Genomic DNA, 15,432 nt, shown 5'->3' with positions numbered 1-15,432 from the left:
ATAATCTTATATCTCAAACAGACACGAGACATAACACAAAACACAACAAAAAATAACATACTTGGGGATATCTTTGGAGACGGGGGATCGCCCTGGTGGATCCAGGAATTCCACTTTACCACTTACGGTTAAAGCGGACCTTATTTCAGAAAAAAATGTTTGTAATGGTTTTTTCTAAAAGTCCTTCATAATTATAGATATGTGAGTTCATAACATGCACTTGGGGATGTGGTTTAGTGGTATAATGTTCGCTTAGCATGTGAAAGGTCCGGGGTTCAATTCCCCGCATCTCCATCTTTTTTTTTTTTTTTTTTTTTCTTTTTTTTACTTTTTTCTCTTTAATATCTGCTGTTGTCCTAGGAAGACGGCCGGTGTGCAGTCATCATCACTGTGTTCCTGAATGTTGTTGATTTTTTACACCTGGAGAGCTCTCTTTTCGTTACATCCAGGCTTGGTAAGGTTAGATGACATGCGAAAGTAACAACACACCGAGCCCAACATCCACAGTCCTATCCATGTACGAGATCTCAGCGCCCATGCTCTAGCCTTTGGGTCACTTGCTGTCTTCAGCAGAAACGTTGCTTGGTCTCGCCTTCTGAGGGGTATACTTTGGTGGCTCTTCTCTCGGACACAGGCGTATGCATAGAAATGGCTGGTTTTATTGCTTCGTCAACCGGTTAGCGCTTTCATGTCACTCGTGGATGAGGCATGTGAGGCATACGACTACTTGCTGTACTTACTACCACCAAAGGAAAATCCTCAACTACTGGGAACAGGGCATCCCATATACCGACAAAGTCCCAGAGTCTTCCACTTCAAAAGAACGTGCACATCCAAACCATCCTTTCATACTATCTGAGTAGGGTATGATATAGTCGATCCATCCACGCTGCGCACCCTCTAGCGTGCCAACAATGATCACATCCCCGAAAAGCACTACCAGATCGCGTTTCCTTACGGGGCAGTATTACTCACATGGTTACACATTGTATATCGCTCAGGTGATAGATCAGTTCAAGAATCCTGGGGATATTGAGAGGCTTCCAATACTACGAGAGCGGAGATACAGGAGGCTTCCCGGGGAAGAGTCATATCGCAGCTGATAATAGGTGGCTCACTGATGATAATGGTGTGCTGAGGTCTTCATATTCGGATGGAGTATGGAAACGAGGAAAGGGAGGGGGGGGTTTATAGTCGCTGGAGCAGTCGGTGTCATGTGGCACCATGTTTGTGACAGCATGGCCAAATCAAGGAAGAGCAGTGGGTGTCCCGGTTCAATCAATGATCAACAAACCATTTTGATCTTATTGCGACATACATGTGTTCCTGGATCGAGCATCACTTAAGGTGGTTGCACGGTTACCTCTGACTAACTTTAGAATGATTGGGATAGAGTGGGGATGGTCTAGTTGGAGGAGGGGATTCTTGAACACTCGTATGGTGGGTGTATCGTCCTTCAAGAAGCTGCCGTTCGGAATGCACGGCTCTGTTTCATTCACAAGCAAGATCCCCTTCTTAAGAGTCCGAAGACAGGCAGATGAAAGGTATCTCTGAGGCATGTGTGGGTCTCTTTAATTGACATCTTCATCACATGGGGAGATTCCCCCGGCGGCGGAATTTTGCTATCGACAGGGCAATACGGTGTCCAACAATAGCCTTTAGAGAGAAAGATCATCCGGTCTGGCATTAGGAAAGGGTCTACAGAACAAGCCTCAGCTTGGCATTTCTCTGTTATTTGTGGCGCTCATTCCATCGCTGGTGAGATAGCTGAGATCAATTAAACGAACCTCGGCACGATAACTTTTACACTACCTTATGCAGGGCAAGCGGGGTAAAAAAGTCCTCTCATCGTACAATCCATAAGACACACCCAAGAGATTGATTTCCAGAATAATACATTAAAATCTAATTTCTAAACTCAATTGACTTTCACTTTCCCTCCCTTACTGTAAACTATATCTAAGAGTCGCCGACAAACATGCCCTACTCGTTAAAGGGAAGAAACGTGCTGGTGACAGCCGGCTCCAGGTGAGAGGGCTCTTTATCCTTCACCGGGACCTCCCTTTGGCTAATCATAGCCACAATGGCTTCTAGAGGCCTAGGCGCCCTGGTATGCGAGAAGTTTGCAGCTGAAGGTGCCAATGTGCTTATCAACTACCACTCCAATGCGGAGGCTGCGCAGCAACTGGCCGACAAACTTGAGAAGGAGTACTCGGTGAAGTGCCACATCGCTCAAGCAGTATGAATATCTTCCACAGAGATTTATTCGATTGTATGACGCTACGTGTTCCTATACTGAATTTATTATTTCAACTAAGGACACGCTCGTGGCCGCCGAGAACGACCAGCTTATTCACACAACAGTGGAAAAGCTAGGTGGCTTAGATATCATTATTGCGAATGCTGGATGGACGCGCTTTACTCGCCCCGGAGACATTTATGACATGTCCCACGATGAATGGAACAAGGTAACTCTCCCATGGTGCAAGAGGATTCCTCGTGAATCAGTACTTATCCGCACCTCTAGTGCTGGGCAGCCAACGTAATGTCCCACCTGCAGCTTATGCAAACCGCGCAGCCTATCATGTCGAAAAACCCCGATGGCGGCGTCTACATCGCAACTTCTTCCATTGCCGTATGCTCAGAACCCACTTCAACTGACCTTCGTGGCTCTATGACTGAACCTTGCAGGGAATCACAACGGGCGGAAGCAGCATGGCATACTCAGTCACCAAAGCAGCAGGCCTGCACCTGATGAAGCATTTTGCCTTTACATTTGGGCCCGAGATCCGCGTCAATGCAGTCTTGCCGGGTCTACTTCTGACGGAATGGGTACGTCCACCGATCGGCACTGTCAAATATCCTTAGTACGGGTGATACTGAGTAAAGGTCCAGGGCATGAAGTTCGGTGACAACATAATCGATGCGCTGAAGGAGCGATCAACTTTGAGACACGAGGTATGAGCTTGAATCTGCTGCAGGCCGAAACCGAGATATCGCTAATATAAGAAAACCAAACTAGACGTACTTGGACGACTGTGCGGATGCGTACATCAGTCTCGCGAAGAATACGTCCGCGACGGGTCAGCAGCTCACTATTGGTATGTTGCATAGTCCCATGTACATGTTTCGAGATACTAATTGCCTTTTTCGATAGATGCGGGTTTGGCTCTTGGACATCTCCCATCGGCTAAAGTTTGAAGTTTGTGCGGTAGACTTTATCTTTATTTCGGATCAGTTACATATCAATACTATGCCCTGGGTTGAGATGCATTGTTCTGGTCTCGGCTTGTTCTGTTATGTGGACAACACCAAAGCAAGGCCCAAAGAAATGTGAGCCATAGTAATAGTACTATTAATTATAGTCTATCTTAAACAACCAGAAACACTACTCCCTGGAGCGTCCTTCAAATAAATCTTGTTTCCCATACTGCCAAAGATCAGCTAAATCGAAATCCAACGACCACGGTATGAAAGGAACAGAGCCCGGTAACGACTCAGCAAAGGACCCCATGCTATAGTTCTCATTATAAGGATACTGCTCGGATGGCATCTCATCCGTTGGAAGATCATCGAGATCGTCATACAAGGATTCCCATGCGTTATCTCTAGAAGCTAATTCGTGCGGTAACTCCGTTTCGGTTAAACTGGTAGGTTCCGTAAGATTCAAGCTCGCATTATGCCTTGCGGTGGTCGGCTAGAGTCCAATTAGCATGTTTTATTTCATGCAGTACAAACAAAGCAGGCGGATACGTACGTATGTATCAGCTGTGGAGATAGGTCCCTTGTTGCGCGGCTGGACACAGTTATTTGCCGCAGGGCGATGGGGGAGATGCATGACCGCCTCATCGGAATCTCGACGTGGCCGTTTCGACACGTTTTTCAATTCCACATGCACCTTTTCCACATATTCCACTGCCATTGACCTCATCTTGCTAAATATTTCATAGACAAAATTGGGCAGAAACGTCCCACTGGCTTGAAGACTGGGGAACAGGGAATCGAGGATGACTCCCAGAAGCTGAACGTCTTCAGTGATATATGAATCGCCAGGATTCTGAATAACATTGGCGAAAAGAATAATGAACGCTGAGAGTGAATGATACAGCGTGAGACTAGGACCGGTCAGACATGTTGATTTATAGTACACATCTTGGCGGGGGAGACTCTTACCCAACTAGCATGGTCCTCTTGGGAAAGCTATACTGGTTAATTGCAATCAAAAGACGCGCGACATTTCGAGCTGAATCCAAACATATCATATGCCCGGTATAGACACGATCTCCGATGTCGCCACAACCTTGGCGAGCCATATCATGGCGCAATTCATCATATTCCGTCAGCTGATCTTGGAAGGCCCAGCAACGATGTAGGGTTGCTAGACAGTTAAAGTATTCGAGATGTAACGTGATTGCCTGACGTACGTTTTCCTTGGAGCAAACAAGCGGCTTTCCTGGTTGGACGTCTGCTGGTAGAGATCGACGCCACTCTTGAAGTTTCGTATCAAGCTCAGATATAGTTCGAAATCTTTTCAAAGCTGGGTATCTCCTTGAGCGAGCGCTATATAGTTCCGAATAAATCTCACTAGCAATCCTGCTAAGGTTTATGTGTGCCAAGAGCCAGACAGAAGTCCTGGGGTTTGTAACGGCCAACTGCCGCTCGTCCGGAACATCGATTTCTATATCTCTATCATCAATGGCCGGTGGCCTTCCTAGCCTAAGGCTCAGGCTTTTGTCAAGAGAGTACATGCACCAGAAGATAATATATCGCTCAGAGGCCTCCGGCGGTGAAAGGCGAGGGCCCTTCAACTGTTGCTGCAAGCCAAGTGAAGTCGCAACCCGTACTGCAGCTCCTAAAGCAATGTATGTGGCTTCTTTGTCAAGAAGAATTTCTGTGGTAAGAGCCTGGGAATACATTGATTAGTCCTAAGCAGAAGTCTAGATCAACAGAAGGGGGCCATACCATTCCTAACAACGCCTGGACCGCCATAAGATCCCTGCAGCTGAGAGATAACTCACCGAAAACATTCCAGCAATTCCGTAAGTAGTCTACTGCAATAGTGGGAGCTAGCATCGAGCTTTCAGCACTCGCACTCATATTCTCCTCATGCGATAACAGGCAGCCAAGCGCGAGTACTACATTGAGCGAGGCATACCAAGATGTGCTCTTTGGGGGACAAGAAGTATACTGCTGTTCGTACAGAGCCTCAAAATTATCCCTTCGATACAAAGGTATAACATCATTAAGGGTGTCAAAAAAATCTGAAAGTTTATCAGACAAAGTGTACTGACACGCGTGGAAATAATCTTACATGCGACAAACGAATCAGCAAGATGCTTAGGCGGAAGTGACACTTGTCCTCGATAGTCTAGACCCTGCCATATGCGGAATGATTCATGAAAAGGAGGGCATGCTTGTATTCGCCTCAGGATGAGATCCGATAGGTCCGAGGAATTGGTCCTACTGGATATCCACTGTAATCCAGCAGGAGAGAAAAGAGAGAGACTCGAAGCTGAGCCTGAAGCGTGTAGGTCGTCAGTACAGTTTCTATATATTATATGAAGATCCATATTTACCAATAAAAGTAGAGGAACCCTCATCATGAAGTAGTAGCATTGAAAGTTGATCATCCAGATCAGTTGATGTACCAGTAGTGGCAGGAGTTACAGCCTCACTTGCGAGGCCTGACGCGGCCAAGATCGACTCCATGCGCTCAATCCGGCTTTCCATATCGAGAATCTTCCCTCGCCTAGATCATGGGAAATCGGAGACGAGATTCAAATTTAGATGTCTTTACACACTATTTCAGACCGTGCTTACTTACCTGTCTGGTTTTGACGTCTTTCGGGGATGGAAAGTTGTGACACAGTCATCGCCTCGTTGTAGACACCGAGCACAGCTCTGCCCTTCCCTCTGGCATCTCACCTATTGAAGAGCAGGTCAATCATCGGATACCCGCGGAATGCCTAAGTATCATTACCTTTGCAGCTCTACACTTATCACACGATGTCCGTAACGCGTGGCCGAAAGGCGGATGCGGATCCATATTGGACCAGATTAGTAGGTATATTTTTTGTCGCTAGATAGAAAATATCGGAGTGGTTGGTGAAGTAGGAGATAGAAACCCGCGATCGCTCACCTCGCTTATTATGCAAAAAGTAAAATAAGACTAGTTCTCGGTTTAAGAATCGGAGTGGGTCTACCTTAATCTCTAGACCCTGTAACCTTGATTTCTCAGGATCCGAATCGCTTCCAAAGTAGTACGTAGTGTTATCCATTGCAGTCGATTTCTTGGTTAAGGTAGGTATCAATGGTGGAGAGACTACCTAGCCTAGCCCGTGACCGTTTTAAGACTCTTAGTGGCGCCATTAACCTCACGTGGCGAACTTAAGACCGTAATTAAACCAGGCTGCATATAAAAAGCTCTATACTATGTATAAATTGGACTTTTCTCTTCTTCTGTGACTAAGCGGCTATAGACTGAGTCCGGTGCCGGTACCTACTTCGCATCAAAGTTAGTTATATAAATTGCTGTTGTTTCAATTCCTTTGTATTGTGTACTCTCCTTTTTGAAAGCACCCACTTTACACAGTTCTGTAAAAGTCTAATGAATATCACGCATCTTGTTAGAACCACCCAACTTACGTTATATAATACGATCTTCAGGCATCGAAGGTGGGAACGCAAAGCCCTATGAATCTTGGCAATTGAATTACCTCGGCCCCGTGTCATCCTTATGATTAAGGATCCACCACGGGGTTAATGCTGACTACTTACTACTAGTAGTATGCCTTCTTCCGAGTCACTTCGAGAACTATCCACCGCGGTAAATGTGTTCGAGCAGCTGGTGCTAGTTGACAAACAATCCTGTCATTGCCAGTCGATAGCTAAAGGCATCTAGCATATTCATTCATGGGGTATGTATGTACAGAACGTCGAATGTCGTTCATAGTGCGGATAAAATAAACAAATCATTTGCTCGAAGACAATAGCGAGAGGATAAATGCGCACAGGGGAATGGGCTAAAGAGACAATGGGTTTTGTGAAGTCATAAGAACGATGAGATGTTTAGGGGACATAGATAGCACGAAAAGAAGAACAAGAAGAAGAATGGCTCCAAGTACTCTATGACAGAAACGGGATACAAGACAGCCAACACTAGATCAAAGCATCTGCATCTAATGATCCCATCTATATGTCATGACCACTGTTGCACGGTAAACTGATGAAGTTCACGTGCCTTCAGATCCCATAGTTATTTCCGTCATATCGCCTTGTCATGTCATTGTTACTGCTGGGTGTGCTATGAACCCCACCCTGACCATATGTATCATCAACTCCCAGCGTTGACTGGTACATAAGAGCTTCTTGTGGCCAGTCGCCAGCACCGACGTCCGGCGCGCCAGGCTGCCTATCGTAGAAACCAGACTGGCTAGTTGAGAAACCACCAGGAACACCAGCATACTGTTGTTTATGGGCAAGAGAGTCGCCCCTGGGGGGATTACGGTAAGGCAAATTTTCCATTGCGGGAGGACTTGCTTCTACTGGTGTTGTGGCCGTTGAGTTAGCAAAATCACCGAAGTCGAATCCAAAGTCAGGGTTTCCAATTGTTGCAGGGCCTTCAGTTTTTGCCGGAAGACCCCCAGCAGTTGAAGATGTTGTCGGTCGTGTCGGTTCCGCAATGTGTGGAACTGAGGGGATTGTTTCGGGAATGGCGATTGGGCTATCAGTCGCCGGTCCCTCTCTTTCTTGCGTAGCATGGTAGGAACCATGTGCTTCGGGCTGCTCCATAAGCACTGGAGCTGGTGAGCGGGGTACAGCCGAGTCACTATCTGGAATCACGGTAGATCGTCGAGTGCTGTTGCCCATCATGCTCCCGGGTTTTGAGCTTCGGCTGACGCGATGCTGAGGGGCTTCCGAGAAAGGATTTTCTGGCCCCTCCATATCGCGGATACTGAATTGGGCGATCGATCTTAGTTTCCGTGTGACCCAAGACGCTAAGACCTTGCCTCTTTGTTTTTCGCCTAGTCGGGACCGAGGGAAGTCTCCATGAGAAACAAATGCCACGATATCGGCAACAACTTGGTGCTCGTTCAGAATAGCGTTAACAATCACAGGCACGAGAGATGCCAAGTAAGCCTTCCTTGTAACTTCAACAACAACAACTATCAATCCACCTGCCTGGAAGACAGCGCTATAACAATTATATTAGTAAATGCATGCCGTACTGGAATACTATGATTGTTCACTTACCAGCCTCCAGTAACAATGTTGCGGTGACATCTCTCAACGGAGTTTTCAATATCCATTGGGAAATGATTGAGACCATTGACCTCAAAGGTCTCACCGATCCCTCCAAGGACAAATAGTACTTGCATTTCGACGGGCTGTCCTCCAGGGCCAATAGGTCTCGTGACAGTGTGAAGGAAGCCTAGATCGCCAGTACGTACGTAGGCCACACTAGGGTCACCGTCTACAATCCGCCCGTTAAAACGCTCGTGGTCGAAATCTTGTTTAGAACCGTAGAATGCCTTGGCGCAAGCATCCGACTGTATCCAGATCTCGCCGTATTCACCCACATGTGACAAAGTACAGGTCTCCGGGTTCACAATAGCTATTTGTGTATTCACCGGCACCATTCCAGAGTCTTGAACAGCAAGAGCAGTCGGGTCTGTATCAGGATCTACGGGACACACTAGTCCACGACGCAGAGCCCGAAGGTCAAGCCATAATTCAATCGGTTCGATGCACATATATGATCTCGTAACAACCATCGGGTTGAGGACATGAGAATACACAATGTTGATTGCGGTACGGTCGAGACTTGCAGAAGCAAAATGCAGACGCACCTTCTGGTCTGGAGGCAAGAGCGTGTTAGCATACATCCTTTTAATTGATTGAATCATAAGGGACATACATATATCGATACGTGGTCGGCCTTCAGCAGATATCATCAAGTTCTTCAATTCCTGAAGTTGGAACCCCTTCCCAGCCATTGCAGTCATCGCGTAATCCAACATCTGGCTGGTAGCATACGTATCTTTGATCTTATAGCGTGCGAGAGTGACGAAAAGCGTCATAGGGTTTGTTGCGAAGTCGACAGGTGATACGAGGTATGTCGGTGCCCCTAGAAGCCTTGGTTAACCCGGAAGACATTTATCTTAGGCTTATTGATTCTGCTTACCAACATATATACCCATCAAACAGGTATGGAGGAAGCCAAGACTTAGGGTGCTACGAACACTACCTAGAACTGGTCTTACACTGCTCATCTGGCACGTCTCTTTTTGTACCTTGCACATACCCATGATAGTGTCGTGGCCAATGTGGACCGATATCCTCCTCTGATCTGGCGTCCAATAAGTCCAAACCATGGCCGGTGTACTTCCCTGTAACCATGCATCTTTCACAACATAACCGAGCTCCCGACAGCCGTGAGACTGTTTCGTTGGTTTTGTTGTGTTGTAGATTGCCGGTACACCAATCCGAGGACCTGTGCAGACTGCTTGATATGCTGCGAAACAAGCTTTTGTCTCATCACATGATCAACATCACTGTTTACAATGATGGCTTTCACATTGAAATCATTGATAACATGTAGGAAAGCCGGAGCATCTTCTGAGAGCCGATTTTGGTCAATAGGGGGAAGAGGAATGGCAACCACCCCTAGACAGAAGCAAGCATGAACTGCATAAACGTATTCTTCTGAGTGGGTATACATAAGCACCAAGTGATCGCCTGGGCGAACTTTGACTTTATTTCTCAGATAGGTTGCGACAGCAGCAACTTTCAAGTCGAACTTTTTCCAAGTGATGCCCTTCCCTTCCTTTCCACGGCCATCGATGGAGCAATAAGCTAGCTCCTCTGCCTGACGAGAAACACGCCAATGGAGAAGATCCACGATGGTTGAAAAATTGCTCAATGGCGTCGATGTGCGATCATCCATGACGACTTCACGGTAGTCTACCCCAGAATATTGCTTTTCTTGCATGGCAAGCATTTCTTGTCTTGACATCAGGGCTAGGGGAGACCAGATTCCTCCGACTGGGTCAACTCCAACTGGTAAGTTCATCACCGACCGCTCAACACCGAACTTCACGTGAACACAGGGTAAAGTTCCAGAATCAAAATCTCTACGGCAGAGCATGTTACCGATCTCTTGCCTGCCATTCTTAGTGACACGAGGTAGAGTGTTGGGCGCGGTGAGCAGCACACAGTAGACGCGCAAGTGATGTTTTTGATAGAGGACTTCCATGCACCTTTCTGCTAAAGATTCAAGGAGAACCGAGTCCAACTGCCTTGGAGGCCCACCGGAGGTTGCTGGTGCCGTGGATGCCGCGTATGATTCTAGAACCACGATCGGTAGGTGTTCTTCGTTGACAAAAACATCAAAGGCCGTACAGTCATGTATCTTAGGTACGGTTTTCAGAAGACTGACGATCATATGTTGAACGAAGAAATAACGATGTTCAACGATTTCCTGCCCGTGTTCCACCCATTCAACCTTTTGACGAAGACGGTCTTCATAGAGGCCCAACACAAATATCTTGCCTTCGATCACACATCCCAGTAGACCAGTCCGCAAGAACTCCGGTTCCACCAATACGGGAGTTGGATTTCCCTCTTCGAACTTGTAGGGCCGTGCATGAAAGATTGCTTCTGTATGCTTTGGCAGCGCCCAGAAGCCTCCAGAAAGGGATGGTGAGTCCACCCAAATCTCTCCGATCACATTCGGTGTGCACAGCAAATTTGTCTCAGGATCGACAACAGCCAGTGTAGCATCAGGGATAGGATAACCGAACGAGCCAACGCGCACAGCATGTGGCATAGACCCGGCGTACTTTCTAGCCTCTTCACCCATGGCCAAGACGACAATTTCGTTGCTTTTCAAAGCCTCTTTGTCGAGAAGGACTTCTTGGAGCTCATTCTTTGTTTGCTCCTTCGAGACAGGAGCTGGCGATGAAGCCCCACCCAACAAACTGCTGCCAAACCCGCTGTTATCTTTAGTCTTCTCTGACTGTCTTTCCTCCTTCTTAGAATCCTCGCGTTCATTTGGATCCATTTCATGAGTCAAAGAACAACCCATACGTTCTTCACCGCCTAGCCAGTCCCGCACACTGATTACCATACCTCCATGCTCGGGCAGGCAAAGCATTGGAGCGACAATCTCCCGAGCTCTTGGGTTCCTCATCGGCCTTAGCATCTGTCCGCTAAGATCTCGTGGAACTCGGCATCGACAGTAAGAGTGTCTATAAGACAGAGCTTAACACTTCCAAAGTTGGGCTCGGAATTCTTCTTATAATGCCGTGTGGCCATGGGATCCTGTTGATAATTGTATGCGGCTATTTTGAGACCAGGGTAATCTGCAGCCATGATAGTTGCTCTGTACTTCGTGATGAGGTGTGCATATAGGCCTGGCGTTTCAACCGCCCGGTCCTCTAGCCAGACAGTTGTGTGGCCACCATATACTGTAAGAAGCACGCCTAATATCATACCGATTCCATGCCTGGGGTCAAGATAGCTCATGAGCGTTTCTCCATGCGATCTGACTTTTGAAGAGCCCGGCACAGTCGAGATCATTGCGCTAAGGCAGGCCATCTGATGCATGATCGTCCGGTGACTCATGACAACACCGCGCAAATCCCCTGTAGGTGCTCTTGAAAATTCAATATAAGCTAGGTCGGGCACCACAAGAGGCGGTATATCATCCTTTTTTTTCGGATGATAACTTCCGAATTCGTTCGTTTTCCACCACTCGACACCTCTTGGCCAGTTCAATTTTTGGGCGGTAATATCCCTTTGAAAGCTCTTCAAATTATTTTCCGTAGTCAATGCAAGATGCGCTTGCGTTGAGGTGAGAACAAGGTTAAGGCTTTGATAGTCCTCGAGACTATTGATTGGTACAGCAACAACGCCGGCGATGAAGCATCCCATGAGCGCAACGGCAAACTCTATGACCTCGGAATCTCGGTAGATGAGTGCTACTCGGTCACCGCGATAAAGATTACTCTTATCTCGGATAACCTGTGCGACCTTTTCAGCACGACTTGCAAGCTTCTCCCATGTGATCGACGCAATCTCCTTGCCCTTTTGGTCCAATACCCAGTAAGCAGCCTGTTTTGAATGAATCCGAGAGCGATGCCGAAGCACAGCTGGGATGTTGTCGAAGTTAGACATTGGCATATTCTTGTCATGGGGGTCATGAACTGCAAATGGAATGTCGCGAGGCTCTAGAGGGAGCAAATGCTCAATTGCGGGCCCATGAGGCAGCTCAGAAGCAGGTATCAGCGGCGGTGCCATATTTGCAGTGGGAGAAAATGCGTCCGACTGGGAGTAACGATGAAAGCCGCCCCCGCCATAGCTATCTCTATAATCATCTTGTTGCTGTCCCGCGAAATCAGAGAAGTACCCTTGCTGTGAGTCGAGCATCGTCGACTGCCGCGTGATTCCGCCAGGTGGCATTTCATACACACCGGCTGACTCGTCCAAATGTTCTTGGTAAGGACCAGGGTTGAATGCATAGTTCTGACTCAATAGCGTCGCGGTCCTTGTATCTTCTGGTGTGACAGGCGCTTGTTGCGACTTTGGCAGGAATAGAGAGTCGTATGAGCCAGACGAGGGCATTCGGTCGAGAGCCTGTAGGAACGCGCTGTCTCTATCAACGGTGTGTTGTGTATCTGCACTGATTCTTCGATCATATCCGAAGCTTCCGCTGCCCGGTGTGTTGTCACGTCCGTTGGTGAATGAAGGAAAGCCCTGAGTTGTAGATTCGGCTGTAGGCGGTCGAACGCTAAGTATGGCCTGCGGGGCATTATTTGAGCTTGTCAACGATAAAGAAGGTCCTCCCGAGCTAGGTGTATTGACTTCGAGGCCGCTGTTAGGACCAAAGAATTGTGAAAGGAGAAGCGTCCGGCGTTTCTGATAGCTTCCCAGAAAATCAGTTTCAACAATAGCCAATAGTATATGTCCCATTTATTTAATTTAAACATCATGCATTTGAGCGCATCCGACGCTCTTCCCGGTGGCTCTCATTCACCATGTTTGTCCGACAGAGGTCACTTACCCTTTCTCCGTGATATCTCCTTCCTGATAACCAAAATGTTAGTCTTATACGGTCAAGCAAGCATGACTCCCATATCTTTGGGAGCAGTTGAGAGGTTTCTCTGCTCCATACACACCTCCAATTCTCTGTCGAGGTTCCGCAGAGCGCTATTCAGCTCTGGATTATCGTCCGCCATTTTCGAAGTGTTGAACGTGAACTTGTTGAGGGGCTCTCATGCGAATCCGCGTCTAAAAGGATAAAAGAGTTCTACGATCCTCATCTCAGGATCCTTGAGGCGTCAGTCGTAGAGCGCTAGAGGGAATCTCAGACACCCTGACTTATGTGGCCCCCTACCGATGATATCGTGAGGTGGTTCTATTTCACTCCGGGTTGTCCTCTATTTCTCCGCGCTTGAGGAGCCACAACGTCACCTGCCGCCGTGGCTTAAAGCCCCTCAAAGCTGGTCTCCACAAGTACAGGGGAGCCAATAATAAAACTTTGTTCCTTGCACCGCCACGACACAGAACAGAAAATAAGCATAAGAGCACGAGGATGATCCTTAAAGATTATTCACAACAATAGTTATACTCGCTTACAACCAGTATAACTGAGTGTATTATTTGTGGATGTGTATCCAAGCCCACTATTTCTCCAACTTGATCATCTTTTACTCTTTTTTTCCCTTTCACGTTTACTTACAATCAACTGAATATTACATATTTGGCATAAAGACCACGTTATACAGATACAAACGTACGTCAAAGAATCAAAGGTTTTCCGATTTGTACAACTTCTTTGCTGAGTGAGACTGTACCTAAAAACGGTTAGTATACATCGGAAATGAGACTAACACGCTTTTGATTGTGCTGTACATATGGGTCAAGAGTAATACAGAGTAGTACGAGAATAGATACATCTGTGTTTGATAGGACTACTTTCACATTTGGGAATTGGCAATCTCTATGTAATCCAAATCTGGTTTAGTGTTCTGGGCACTAGTAGCGTTTCTATCACATGACGTGGAAGACATGATTGGTGTTGGGCCAGTGCCCTAACGTGTCCACAGAGCTAAGCGAGCGCACCTCGATTTTCCTGGCAGCCAAAGGAAACATTTCAGCCGACTGACTGCTATCGTCGACGTTGAACGCTCACCCAACGACACCGCCCGTCACCTTTTACGAATCCCTCCCTCGACAACAGGTGCATTCGGCGTCCATAATGTCTGACCACGGGGAAGTCGAGGTCGAAAACACTGCGGCCTTCCAGGTCCTCCCCAAGGAGGCTGTCGCGGAGATGGGAACCGTGAAGCTCTTCAACAAGTGGAGCTACGAGGATGTTGAGATCAGGGACATTTCCTTGACGTAGGTGCTTTCCAATTCTTTGCGATTTTCTATGCTACGATAAGACCGCGTCCGTACAAGCGTTGCCTGGCTCAATTTGGGATGGGAAATGATGCGACAACGAGGGGGGAATAAACAGTGGGAGAGGGATATGGAAAAGGATGCACATACGGAATGGAATTTGCTGACTCGAATCTACGCACATAGCGACTACATCCAGATTCGTAACCCCGTCTACCTTCCTCACTCCGCCGGTCGTTATGCCGCCAAGCGTTTCCGCAAGGCCCAGTGCCCCATCATTGAGCGTCTGACCAACTCGCTCATGATGAACGGCCGCAACAACGGCAAGAAGCTCATGGCTGTGCGCATCGTTGCTCACTCTTTCGAGATCGTACGTGCATCTTTTATGGTGGACTAGCCGATACCCCAGACACCAGAAACTAACAACTTCCGCAGATCCACATCATGACCGACCAGAACCCCCTCCAGGTCGCCGTTGATGCCATTGTCAACTGTGGTCCCCGTGAAGACAGCACCCGTATCGGTTCCGCTGGTACCGTCCGTCGTCAGGCCGTTGATGTTTCTCCCCTCCGCCGTGTCAACCAGTCCATTGCCCTCTTGACCATCGGTGCCCGTGAGGCCTCTTTCCGTAACATCAAGAGCATTGCTGAGTGCCTCGCTGAAGAGCTTATCAACGCTGCCAAGGGAAGCTCGAACTCCTATGCCATCAAGAAGAAGGACGAGCTTGAGCGTGTTGCCAAGAGCAACCGGTAAAGGGATAATGTTGGGCGTATTCTCCGTTTGGTCCTGTTTCTATTTGTACTGGAGTGAACGGGGGGTTCTATAGGATTCAGTCGATTAGCATGCATCTGCGCGACTGTACATACCTCAAAACAGTCACTGGAGGAGCAAAATCCAAAACGAGAATGGGACGGCTTTCTTCTATAGTAGCTGAGATGCGATCATGAAGACCTTGGGCTTTTAAGTCGGTACCTTTTATTTTTGTTCAACGAAAAAAAAGATCTTTTCAAATTTCCATAGGTTGCTCCG

General features: G+C 47.5%; 5 protein-coding genes across 5 annotated transcripts; 2 read left to right on the top strand and 3 right to left on the bottom strand.

Moving 5' to 3' along the window:
* Positions 1-2,083: 2,083 nt before the first annotated feature.
* Positions 2,084-3,201, top strand: ABOM_008802 (SDR family NAD(P)-dependent oxidoreductase; the record flags this gene model as incomplete). Its single annotated transcript, XM_022535931.1, has 7 exons — positions 2,084-2,239; positions 2,319-2,468; positions 2,528-2,635; positions 2,692-2,832; positions 2,890-2,958; positions 3,023-3,101; positions 3,158-3,201. 7 exons carry the CDS (start codon positions 2,084-2,086, stop codon positions 3,199-3,201), a joined length of 747 nt encoding a protein of 248 aa, XP_022387407.1.
* A 187-nt stretch (positions 3,202-3,388) lies between these two features.
* Positions 3,389-5,730, bottom strand: ABOM_008801 (fungal specific transcription factor domain-containing protein; the record flags this gene model as incomplete). Its single annotated transcript, XM_022535930.1, has 6 exons — positions 3,389-3,697; positions 3,758-4,115; positions 4,174-4,904; positions 4,963-5,261; positions 5,312-5,518; positions 5,577-5,730. 6 exons carry the CDS (start codon positions 5,728-5,730, stop codon positions 3,389-3,391), a joined length of 2,058 nt encoding a protein of 685 aa, XP_022387408.1.
* Positions 5,731-7,242: 1,512 nt separating this feature from the next.
* ABOM_008800 (AMP binding domain protein) lies at positions 7,243-11,155 on the bottom strand (the record flags this gene model as incomplete). Its single annotated transcript, XM_022535929.1, has 6 exons — positions 7,243-8,194; positions 8,254-8,857; positions 8,918-9,127; positions 9,185-9,247; positions 9,305-9,440; positions 9,494-11,155. The coding sequence occupies 6 exons, from the start codon at positions 11,153-11,155 to the stop codon at positions 7,243-7,245; spliced, it is 3,627 nt and encodes a 1,208-aa protein (XP_022387409.1).
* A 41-nt stretch (positions 11,156-11,196) lies between these two features.
* Positions 11,197-13,238, bottom strand: ABOM_008799 (uncharacterized protein; the record flags this gene model as incomplete). The annotated part of the gene is made up of 3 exons (XM_022535928.1): positions 11,197-12,925; positions 13,064-13,086; positions 13,179-13,238. The coding sequence occupies 3 exons, from the start codon at positions 13,236-13,238 to the stop codon at positions 11,197-11,199; spliced, it is 1,812 nt and encodes a 603-aa protein (XP_022387391.1).
* Positions 13,239-14,260: 1,022 nt separating this feature from the next.
* On the top strand, positions 14,261-15,156 carry ABOM_008798 (40S ribosomal protein uS7; the record flags this gene model as incomplete). The annotated part of the gene is made up of 3 exons (XM_022535927.1): positions 14,261-14,403; positions 14,590-14,773; positions 14,839-15,156. The coding sequence occupies 3 exons, from the start codon at positions 14,261-14,263 to the stop codon at positions 15,154-15,156; spliced, it is 645 nt and encodes a 214-aa protein (XP_022387392.1).
* Between the last annotated feature and the right edge of the window lie 276 nt (positions 15,157-15,432).

The sequence above is a fragment of the Aspergillus bombycis genome (assembly GCF_001792695.1).
Source record: "Aspergillus bombycis strain NRRL26010 chromosome Unknown contig00066, whole genome shotgun sequence".
Classification (NCBI taxonomy): Eukaryota; Fungi; Ascomycota; class Eurotiomycetes; order Eurotiales; family Aspergillaceae; genus Aspergillus; species Aspergillus bombycis.
Note: the sequence above shows the minus strand (reverse complement) of the source record. Positions and strands in the feature narration are given on the sequence as shown.